The sequence below is a fragment of the Sciurus vulgaris genome (assembly GCF_902686455.1).
Source record: "Sciurus vulgaris genome assembly, chromosome: X".
Classification (NCBI taxonomy): domain Eukaryota; kingdom Metazoa; phylum Chordata; class Mammalia; order Rodentia; family Sciuridae; genus Sciurus; species Sciurus vulgaris.
In genome coordinates this window covers 14,268,080-14,280,674 of record NC_136471.1, presented here as the reverse complement: position 1 = coordinate 14,280,674, position 12,595 = coordinate 14,268,080, and the positions used below count along the sequence as shown (strand labels likewise).

At 38.6% G+C, this 12,595-nt stretch overlaps 1 protein-coding gene across 1 annotated transcript in view; it reads left to right on the top strand.

Moving 5' to 3' along the window:
- Positions 1–12,595, top strand: part of F9 (coagulation factor IX) — a 30,485-nt gene that overhangs the window by 10,266 nt on the left and 7,624 nt on the right. The window contains exons 5-6 of the mRNA XM_079124820.1: positions 6,331–6,459; positions 8,520–8,725. Coding sequence (XP_078980946.1) covers positions 6,331–6,459; positions 8,520–8,725 — 335 coding nt within the window. The remainder of the gene's footprint in view (positions 1–6,330; positions 6,460–8,519; positions 8,726–12,595) is intronic.

Genomic DNA, 12,595 nt, shown 5'->3' with positions numbered 1-12,595 from the left:
TTTGGTGACTGAAGCAAACCCCTAAGTCCTTTACCTAATTGATTATTAGCTCTGGATACAATAGTACAGGTATTCTGACCATGATTAGCACACAGTGCTACAAAGGATCACTCTTTCTGCTCTAAAACTGTAGAAGAATAGAGATGCAATCCCAGGGAAAGAATCTGATACCACAGGCTACATAACTAGGAAAAAGAGTAGAAAATTAGCAGGACACTGTTAAGGCATCATAGCCAGCCATCTGACAGATGAAAAAGGAACAAAATGAAATGAAATGTAGCAGGTGCACTTGTCCTATTGAGAAAGGGGGGGAAAAGTCACCTGAAATGTTGTTCAGAAATCCTTTCAGTACTAAGGGGAAATTGATTGATCATCGTCCCTTAAGATCTAAAAGATCTTAGAAGAAAAGAAAAATGTAACATGGAAAAAGCAGGTAAAAAGAAAGAAAACAGCAAATGCAGGTGGATGAACTAGTACAACTGGGCTGGACTCCCCTTCGCTTAGGTGTTCCAGTGTGGGGACAAGCCAATTTCTGGGTTAACTTTCCTGTGGATGTGTTCATTGGCCTAACATATCTAAAGTGCTATTTTCATCTGAAAGGTTATAATTTTAAATTCAGATTTATCTAGATAAATTTGATCCTGCTATTATGGAAATAGAGAAATCCTTAGTCATTCATTATCGGCTTAACCAATAAAGCTATTAGAGCTAAGAATATGAATAACTCAATTAGTCTCCATTACTATGTTGTAGTAAACTATCATTGAAAACATAAATGTCTCTATCTAGTTTAAAAATACAGATGTTTTAAAAGAAGGAAGAGAATTGCCTCAAGCAATGTAAATAAATATAGGCACAAAATGTCTGTAACACTCTTTATATATGTGTGAGGTCATGGTCCACAGAGAAAAAATGCTAAGTCTACGACTGGCATGGTCTCAATACTTTCAAGTTCCCACATTTCTGCAGCCACCACAACACTTGGCCTCTAGGGTATATTGATTTCACCCGAACAATCTGATCAAGGTTTAGAAAAATCTTTTCAGCTCTTTTAGTTCACAAACAAATTGGGAATTCTCTCAAAATGTTCTTTATCTCAGACACTCTAAGAAAGCAACAACAAAAGCATATACAAACTCCCATTTAAGCTTGTTGCCTCCAGCTGAACTAAAGACTAATCTCAAAAGCCACTAGATAGCACAGTTTATAGAGTCTCTTTGCCCCAAATGCCTTGCTTTACCCTGTCTTAGAAAAGGAAAGGAGATTTCCATTGTCAAGACCTTTTTGTTTTCTTTTCCCCTTGCAATCAAGTTCTTCCTCAGGGGAGAGAAGTACAAACATTGAGGGCATGCTTTCTGGTTAGAAGAATAGCAATTAATTGGTTACTGGGTCTTTTGGGCTAGAATAAAAGGCCTCCATATGTTCCCAGCTGCACATCAAATCCAAATCTCTTTCAGAGAGATCAAGGTCTATAAGGATTCAGTCATCTCTGCCCCTTCTAAAGAATACAAGAAGCATTTTCCCACAGTAAGGTAGGATGAAAAGAAAAAATTCACAAGCAATAAATACTTGGGTTTTTATTTTTCATTTTTGCAGCACATCACAGACACTTCTGTCTTATTTACTATGTATTGCTGTGGAGGGGGAAAAAAGAACATTTAACTGAAGAATGTTGAATTTAACCACTTTTTGGTAAACTTGTTATACAGAACATCTTTTGTTCAAGTTTTGCTTGGCACATCAGTAGATATATCAGGGAAGGTGAAAGTAGGGTAAAATAAAACTAACTTTTGTCAGTAGGCACAAGGGAATTAGAAATAGTGTTCATGCTAACATGCAGGAAGAAGAACAGATGCTTGATGCTCTTCAACAGACAGACAGTCTAGGCACAAAAATCAGCCTCAAAATCAGGGAGAACCCATACCCAACATAGTATGTGACATAGTGCTCAATAATTGATGAATGAGTTCCATTCTGATTGTTTCTTAGGTCCTGCCCTATTGACCTCTTCCCCAGAATTCCCTATGCCATTGTTCTGTTTCTAGAATCCTGAGCCTTTTACCTGAGGGTAAAAGACTGCTGATTAGGCAGCCATCTTTCCCACTACATGCACAAACCAAGTCAGAGATTAAGAGAGGCAACAACATTTTGGGTCACAAAAGGCGATGACAAATGTTCCTCATTTTTCCAATGATTAAGAGGTCTAGTTACTTAGCCAAGGACACAGAAAAGGAATTGAGGAAAATCACACCACGTTTACTCATTCCCATTGTGCATGCCCTGGAACAAAACGAGGCTGCTCCTACCACCCACCTCTGTTATCACAATCTCATATTGACTGAACATTCCACAGGTGGTATTTGATTTGGCTGAACACCTTAGTATTTCTTTGTAGCAATAATATGATAGCCAATAACAAGAAAAGAGCTAGGGATATTATCAGCATTTGTTAAGGAAAATGGTCCTAAAAATAAGTGAATAAAAAAGACAAAATATCATCTTTTTGGATCATGCACTTGATGGATTATTGGTAACAAAGATTAAAGCTCAGGCTAGTCCTTTTGTTCACCTGATGAGAGGTGACTTTCCTTCCTTATTTCCTGAAGCATCAGTAAGGACTGTGAACTAATTATTACTTCAGGTCTATGCTAGCATATATAGCCCAGAGTTTTAAAATTTAGATTTATCACTCAAAAATTCATGCTAGCCTCCTGAACCATATAGTCACTATGCTAGCTTGAGTTCCCTCATAATAAACAGTCTGTTAACATAAGCTTTGTTATTAGGGTGTGAAGTCGTAGGAGTCAAGAGTAAGGGACAGGAGAGTAAGGCTATGAGGAAAGGAGAACCAATAAGAGTATCAGTAATCAAACTACTTGCCTGGAACTGCAACTGACTGATCTCCTGGGACTATCTCCAAAAGCCAGGTGAACTGATCTTAGGATAGTCCACCTGAGAGACAAGAAGAGGTGAAAGAATTTGTTCATCAGCATCTGCTCCCATTGAGTGCTTGGGCATCCAGAGAGTCATATGACATCCCTCACTTCAGCAGAGAAGCCCCAAGGCAAGATGTGAAATGCACCCAGACCAGATATAAGCCAAGGCAATTCAAAGCTGCAATCATGTGAAGTCAGCTAAAGTACATGTAGAGCCCATAACTATAGTACCAGTAAAAGACATAGGTGAGGTTGAGAGGAATAAAGGTGGTACATACGAGGTATTGAATACAGTCACTCATTCTTCAAACAGTCCGTGATAACTGCACTGAACATTTCTTAGCATTTCTATTGAAAGCTGCATAGTTGTTGAACATATAAGTGGAATGTGTCTCATATTCATTGGGTTCCAGTTCTGCTCTAGAGATAGAAACAGGCCCAAGGGCAGAGAATATTTCTCCTAACTGAGCAGGTCTCAGCTAGCAAGCCCTGAACCATGCTACTTTCTGTTATTACAACTGCATACGAGAAACAAAGAGAAAGCACAGTAATTAGAGAATACAAACTGAGATGGCAGGAATAAGCTAACTATACCAAGAATCAGGATTAATGTGAATTGGGGTTCGACTAATGTATTAATGACAACTTTCAGTCTAGAGTTAAAATCTAATTTGCATACTGTTGACAAAAGAGGTCCTTAAAATAAAATTACAGCAGGAGGCTAAGAGAAAGGGATATAAAAGGAATTATCAGGTAAATGCTAACAAAAAGAAAACCAGCAAAGCAATTGTAACATCAGACAAAATAGAATCTAAGATGAAAAGCTTTACAGGAGACAAAGAAAGATATTTCATATTAACAAGGGAGATTTCACAGCAGAGTAAGAATGGAATGCTTAGTACTGTCAACACATAATATCTTCAGCATTTAAAAGGACCCTATTTCATTCTCTTGTGTTTTATACTTATCTATCTCATCCATCTTCACGTTGCTTATAGGCCCTTATGGACTTCTCAACACCCCAGTTTCTAGGGATCTCCAGATTCTACTTCTGGAGGTAACTTGTTAAACTGGCTAGTTCTGGAAGCCAAGCAACTTCTAGAATAACTAAGCAACAGACACTACACCTCAGTGCAGAAGCAGTATCTACAGAAAATTATGGGACTGCTCCTGCTTTTCTTGTTTGCTGAAAGAAATAAAAGTGTGAGGCTGGGGTTGTGGCTCAGTGGTAGCGCACTTGCCTGGTACGTGTGAGACACTGGGTTCAGTCCTTAGCACCACATAAAAATGAACAAATAAAGTCATTCTGTCCCTCTACAATTACAAAAAAAATTAAAAATAAAGTAAAATAAGGGTCCATTTACAACTAAAAATATTTTTAAAAAATAAATAAAAGTATAATTTTCAGAAAAACGATTGTATATATAGAAAACCCAAAGCACCTAAAGAATTAGAAGAAATAAATACATACAGAAAGACTGCTGGACATACAAATATTGATTATGTGTCCATATACCAGCAATAATTAGAAAATAAGTTTTATAATAGAATAAAAATGAATGTTTAGGAATGAAAGTAATAACTATGTGCAAAATTTATACACAAAAATAAGCAACATTATTGATAAAATTAGGGGAGACCTAAATAAAGGAATGGATAGGCTATATTCATGGATTAATGGATACAATACAGTAAATATAACAATTGTCTCTTAATGGATTCAATGCAACACCAATCAAAATTACAGTAGGCATTTTTTTGGTATATATGGAGTAGAACTACAAAGCTAGTTTAAAATGTACATACATGAAGATGCAAAGGGCCAAGGATAGTGGAGACAATTTTGAGAAAGAATAAAATTGTAGTACTTTTACTACCAAACATCAAGAGTTAGAGAAATATATTAATTAAGATAGTGTAGTATTGACACAAGGGTAGATCAATAGATCAGTGGAACACAGAGAGTCTGACACAAGGGTAGACAAATATATCAGTGGAACACGGAGAGTTCAGAAACATACATGCACATGTATGGAAACTTGATTTATGACAGAGATGCCACTTCAGTAGAGTCAGGGAATGATTATTCTTTTCAATGAATAGTGATGGGCCAATTATACACCCATATAAGGGAAAACACATCTGAATCCCTACCTCACACCATGCATCATAATCAAATACAAGTGGACTAAAGATCTAAATGTGAAATATAAAACAATAAGGTTTTAAATTCATTAACTTGGGATAAGCAAAAATCTCTTAAACAACATACAAAAAGTACTCACCACAAAGGAAAAAATTGATAAAATGGACTATATTAAAACTTAAAGATTCTGTTCAACAAAACACACCAGAAAGAAAAGTCAAGTCCCAGAATGGAAGAAGAAATTTGCCATATATATATATATGCTAATGGTAGAAATTTGAATTTGTAAAATTGCTTCAGAAAACTGCCTGGCAGTTATCTTCTGAACCTGAACATATGATCCAATAATTTGACTGATACATATAAATCCAGCAAAAACACAAGCTTTTGTTACCTAATACATGTACAAAAATGTATATTAAAGCATTATATGTAAAAGACCCAAATGGAAAACAACCCAAATATCTATTAATAGAATGGCTGAATAAATGTTGTAACATTAATACAATGGAATATTACACAGCAATGTGAATGAACTCCAGCTATACAAAATCACATAGATGAATCTATAAAATGTTAAATGAAAGACAAAGAAGAGGATATATTGTGAGTGTGTGTTTACATGAAATTCAGGAACTAGGAAAACTATTCACAGAAGTGCAGTAATGGTGAATTTTGAAAAGGAAGAAAGGTAGCAAGATTGGGAGAGAGCATCAGGAGAATTTCTGGTGCTCTGATAATGTCCTATGTATTGATCTGTGCAGCAATTAAATAGGTGTATTTACTTTGTGAAAATTCATACAAAAGTCTTGTACACTCTTCTGAATGTGTTACATTTCAATAAACAGGTTTTTAATTGTAATCCATAATTTAGTGTAAGTAGAATATCTAGTCATTCAGCTTTACATCAAATCAAAATACTACTGCCACTATTTTGTGCCAGAGAATTTTATTTTTCTTTCCACCGTTAGCTCCAGGCTCCCAAGCTTCTCACCACGAATATTCTCAGCTTTTATTTGATGCATATGTGAGTCAGTAGTTGCATGTACTTTTTTAAAATATATTTTTAGTTGTAGATGGACACAATACCTTTACATTTATTTATATGTGGTGCTGAGGATTGAACCCAGCACCTCATATGTGTTAGGCAAGCACTCTACAACTGAGCTACAACCCCAGTCCACCCCATGTACTCTTTAGAAAGGCACGTTAAATGATGCTATTACTATTGATTTTGCTTTCTTCCAGATGCAACATGCAACATCAAGAATGGCAGATGCAAGCAGTTTTGTAAAACAGACATTGATAGTAAGGTGGTTTGTTCCTGCACTGAGGGATACCGACTTGCAGAAAACCAAAAGTCCTGTGAACCAGCAGGTCAAAATCTAAATAAGTTTTTTTTTTAAGAAAAATCTATATTTGAACCTTTAGCATTTTAACTCCCTAATCTTAATCTCTACTTACATCTACTTCCTTTTGAAATCAAACAAAAGATCAGTAGCATGAAATGGACAGATTATTTTTCAAAATTTATCATCATTTTAAATATCAATTCTGTTATTTTGCACAGCTTAAATTTTTTCTGTCAATTTTTTTCTCTGACCTTTAAATCACAAAGCAATTGATTTGTGTGATTTCTGTATACATTTGTAATTCATCAAGTCAAAGTAATGTAGTAATATAGTACTGTACCAGAAAAGATAAACAAATAATTGACTGATAGATTTCTAGTAGAAGGGTGGTGAATTTTAAGCATGAGTCTGTCAGGGCCTGACTAGTTTAGTTTAAGAAAGTTATCTCCTGACTTTGTGCTTCAAGCTGAGTTTACACAGAGTGTCAGAATGGTTCCAGCAACTAACTGTTTAAGTTCTGCTAGGCTGATCGGCACTATCTTACAGAAGGAACAAAGCAATGCTTCCCAGTCATGCTGACCATGACACCATGTTGACAGTTGATTGGTGTATTCAGCACATCTCCAGTCCACTCTCATATTGCTCTTCTCTGAAGACAAAAGCAGTAGAAACTTTGTTCTGAAGAACATTAAACTCTGCAGGATCAATTATATTTGATGAATGAGACCCTTTTTTGAAGTGAGCCAGATATAATTTCTTTTGCATTTCCAAAGCCTGATATTTTATAAAATTGGTACATTAAATCACACACCATTCCTCTGTAACTGGGTTTGATACCTATTTTAGCAATTTATTGGGCAGACAAAATTAAAGTAAGGAACAGAATCCAGGAATATACATACTGCAACTAAAATGAAGAATCTCTAATGCTTCAGGGACTGTCCGCCTAAACTTCTGCCTGGTTCTTCACATATACTGCCTTCAAGCTCACCTTCCTGGGAGGAGTGTGTGTATACGAGTGTGCACACACATTTGTGTGTTTGACTTTAAAAAGCTACCTTCCAGTGTAGACAGATGGCAAAGTAAAGTCCTTATAAGCCCTTCTAAGTTATAAGAGAGAAAAAGAATTGAGACCCACCTCTAACTATTATGAGTTGAGTGTAGCCTTTGCTTTAGCAAAATAAGTAGGCCAAACCTAAAATAAGCTTTTCTGCCTTTTCAAAGATAATGGTCCCTTTTCTCTCACCATTGTTGATCATGTATATTTATACATAAGTATTTTGAACTAATTTCCTGTTTTCTCAACCGCATGCTGCATTCATGATACTTTGCCACAGCTGGTTGCTATAGAAATGTCTGTTATAAGGAAAGTGGCTAGGAGAAAAGTGAGAAATGAAAATGAAGTATAAGGTGACTTTGTTTGACTACAAATTTCAATTCTAGTAGTCCCCAGTGTAGCAGTAGATAATTGGGAGGCAGGGGACAGGGGGAATAAACCAACTCAAGGAAAAGAGGTGGTCAGGTTCCAGGTAAATACAGCTATATTAATCACATTAGTAACCTCTTTAGTTAATGATTGACAGTCAGGTAACTGAATCAAAATGATCTCACTTCAACAAACACCTGAAATCCACCTTAGATACTAGAGGGCATTCTAGTCTACAAAATAAATCCTGTTAATGATAACCAGCAGAAGTTCCATTCACTAATTAGTCCCATTAAGCTAAAGTTACATGGCACCAAGCACTAGATTTCCATTCAGGTACAGTACTTAGAAGTACAACTTTAGTAAAGAAACTAAACAAAGTCATTGGACTTTATAAAAGTCTTACCAAATTTGATTCCAGAACACCTATTTCCATAAAGATGATGGATTCTGGAGCCAAATGTTCTTTCCATGAAGACTTTGAAAACTTTCCATGAAAATAGTGCAATCAACTATATTCATTGATTAGATTTTTTTTAATGTTCATGGGCCTGCTTCTCAGAAGTAACAGGGATGGGCCTTTTTTCTCCATTTTCATGATACATCTTCCATTTGCCAATGATAAATATTGGAATTCTACTTTTTTTCTATTTTTCTAGTGCCATTTCCATGTGGAAGAGTTTCTGTGTCATACACTTCTAAGAAGCTCACTCGTGCTGAGACTATTTTTTCTAATATGGACTATGAGAATTCTACTGAAGCTAAAAGCATTTTGGATAACATCACTCAAAGCACCCAACCATCTAATGACTTCTCTCGGGTTGTTGGTGGAGAAAACGCCAAACCAGGTCAATTCCCTTGGCAGGTACTCTATACTGATAGTGTGTCAAACTGGAGTTCAGCTGGCAAAAGGCAGGCCAGGTAGGAGGCTGAAGCTAGGCCACTGGCAAGACATAGGGGGGTGAGACAAATATTTAGGTTAAGTTCCAGCACTAAGCAATGTGACAAAGTCCCAACAGGTGAGCATCTGGGGAAAGAGAAGTCCAGGGACAGCTACCATAAAAGGTTAAGAAAAATTTGTCATCATCAAAAAAGAGCACAGCATGATTCCAGCAAGCAACTAACTGATCAACAATAGGGAGGTCTGGAAAGGAGGTCACAGGTACTTGAGTTCAAGGTACTGCTAGTTTCCCTTGGGGAAACTAGTGAGAGTCAAAAAGTTTCGTATCCCAGACTAATGTAGGAAGAATTAAGGCAAGAACAGGTTTTTGGGGCCAGGATATGAGATGGGGGCTTGGTCCACTGCTCTGTTTTTCAGTGTGGTAGCATGAGTCACCTGGGAACTTGTTAGGAATGTTAATTTTCATGCTCTACCCCAGATCTATTGAATCAGAATCACTAGCATGTGAATCCCAGCAATCTGTGTACACACCAGCCCTCCAGGTGATTCTGAAGCACACTTAGAATTTGAAAACCAGTAGTCCAAAGGAAACATTACAGAATCCGTCATTCAAAACACCAAATAGTGGAGTATTTTTACATAGTCCTTCAAGTATGTTCTACAGACAACCTACATATACAGAATTACCTGTGCACATTTTTTATGTAACTACCAACAGCTATATTTTTAGTAAAACCAGGGTTGTAACTGTCTACAGCTAAAGCCTAAGTGATTCCATCTGTGAGAAGGAATAAGCCACCTCCTCCCCACCTCAAGGCAAGGAGCCAGGCTGGTCCTAATGGAAAGTGGTACTGTCCAAAATGGTAACCACTAGCCACATGTGACTACTTAAATTAATTATAAGTAAGTAAAATTACAAATTCAATTCCTTCATCACACCTGCCACATTTCCAGTGCATAACAGACACATGTAGTTGGTGCTACTGTATTGGACAGGGCAAGTGTAAATAAAGTACTTTCATCACTGCATAAATTTCTATTGGAGAGTGCATATATAATAGTTTAGTCTAATTTAAAACTCCCTAGTGGCCACAATCATAATTTGGTAGTTATTTCACGGATTCTTCACTCCAAAATATTTCCTGTACTGAGGCTTGAAATTCTGCCATCACAGACTGATGGCTTTAAAGACTTTGCAACCATCAAACAGGTAACAATTTAAGCCAAGAGCAGGCAAATGTCTTCTGGTTTAATACCACTGGAATTTTCTTAGACTAGCTATGTATCTATCCAAAATTCTTCAGAATACTTGCCATTTTCCAATATAATAGATGTAAGATATTAAACATAGGCCTGAGAACATGGGGATATTGTAGTGAAGGGTACTGTAGGGTGACAGAACATTACAACCAAGACTTAATATTTTCCTTCCTTTTGTCTTTGCTTTTTTAAAACAGTATTTTGTTGGACCTCATCTTATAGCCAATAAAATACACTATGTCCCTCAGTCCCCACTTAAAGGCACCCTACCAGGGCCATTTCCCTCACCCATCACACCCCCCTTCCTTTGCTCATCCACATCTTTACCATTCTTCACAGTTCCTCCTAAGATTAACCTTTTCCACTGACCTTTCTCTGAACAATGTCTTTGATACACTCTAATTATGTTTTCATTCTACTTAGCATCCACATAGCTCATTCTTTCTCTTATTTGCACTTTCATTCATTAAGTATCCAAATTACCTGAATACAGCAGTTATAAGAAAAGATCCTACTTTATGACAATTTTCCTCCTTGGGCTTGTGGGACATAAATTTAGCAGTGTTAATAGAGGAGCCAGGGGGCCTGTATTATTAGTTCAGAATATCACTTTCATATTTTGAGTGCTCTATCACTGAGCTACATCCTCAGCCCTATTACTTCATCTTTTTAAAAAGTTCCACTTTTTCTTAAATCCCAGGATGCATGCATTGTGAGCTTAGCAGTGCCCCCTTGTCATACCAGAAATGAAATGACTAATCAAATTTAATGTGAACCAAACCAGGGGAAGGGGTGGGAAAAGTCTCAATTTAGTCACATAATGTCTATTTCCCACCAACCCTCTTTAAATCAGATGCTTGGCAGTGTTTTAACAATGGAATGCCTTTCCTAAAGGAAATATTAACAATTCTGGCAGACATTTTATTTCTTTTTCAAGCAGAGGAGACTAATGGTAGTTGCAGTTTTGTGAGGAGATATAATACTCATTGTTCCAAATCTTTTCATGTCCTTCTCACTGTACTCTTACAGAAGATCAGAAATCCCTTTTCTCTATCCCACCTAGCTAAGATCATTTGGCATTTTCGAGATTACTCACAAATACATGTGCACACATACATTCACTCCCTATTTCATGCATATGCATTAAGACTACTGACTATGGATGTACAAAGCACTAGATTTCCTTCTTTTCCTAAGGCAAGGTGCTGAGCTTTCTGCAGTATACTTGAGAAAGACCCTTCAGTGTTTCTTCCCTCACCAGAGAATGGTCTCTCCCAGCTACCCAGTTCCCCAGGAAAGGTTTTTGGTTTTCAAAACTTGGAGATACTGAGTGTACAAAAGCCACTTTGCTCCTCCTTAGTGGAAAGGCCAGCTCCGCCACGTTATGGTTAGTCTGTAGGATGGGAAATACTAGATCTTTCGCAGACAACACTGCAACCAACCCATGCAGAGAAAGGGAACAACAGCTGGCGTTTCAGTGGCCACCATATTCTATCTCTGGCTCTGAAATATGAAATGTTATTTAGAATGTCACCTGGGAAAGTGTGTTTGGAAGTGCTGATGCTTCATAAAATCCCTTCTATTCAGAACTGATTCTTTCAAGTTGGCAGGGGTGAGGGACAAACTGATCACTCAGGGTGTGGGCAGAAATCCCCCAAAGAAGGACATAGAGTTCACTTCCACCCCGAGTACTGAACAGTCTGCATGGACTGCGAAAGTTTATTTCAGTTTGTCAAAGAAAAAGGTGTCGGTGAGCCGCGTGCAAGAGCCGGATGGGCAGGGAGGCGCGGGCAGCCCAGCAGGTTCCGGCCACTGGCCCGGGTGCTAGGCTGGGTGGCTTTGGGAGGAAACGTGGGTAGAACAAATATTTGTGGAACCGCCGACCGGAGGAGCTGTTCTGTTCCTGGGGACAGACAGCAGCGGCTGCGTGGCCCCGTGGGGAGTTCAGAGGACTTGGCTGACCTGGCGGGAGATGAGAGCAGGCTGAGGGGCGGCAGGGACGCCGTCCAACCGCAGCCCGTGCCCGCTCGCGCTCATTTGTTTACCTCACTCTCGTGCTTCCACCTCAGTCTGCCGGGCTGCAGGCAACGGCCAACGCAGCCGCGTCCTGCTGGAGACTGTCGTCTCCTCCCAGGAGCCCCCGACGGTTCCGGAGCGGCGCAGCCCGCCCCATCCGGGCTCCAGCGTCACGCCAAAGGCGCAAGCGCGTCGCGTGCTTCCAACCTGGTGGGTTGTTAGGCGAGCGCGGCCACCGCAGGGGCCTCCTTCCAACTCCCGCCTCAGCCCCCGCCGGCTCGGCTCGGAGGGGAACGCTGCAGGCACCCTGAAGGGGCACTTCAGACGGAGAGAGACGAATCCAGAAGGTTAAGTGCCCTGTGTGGGAACAGAAAGGAGATTTTCTTAGAGTTACTGTATCTAGTGGAGAGGGAAACCAAAACAAGACTTGAATTTCCTAAGTTACAAAGAGAAGAAATGAAAAATTTTGAACCTCGGAGAAAATAGGGAAATCGCAACGCCTATATTACCAGATTGTTTTCACCAACAACTCCAAAGTGGGAGGTTTGAGCCCAATGT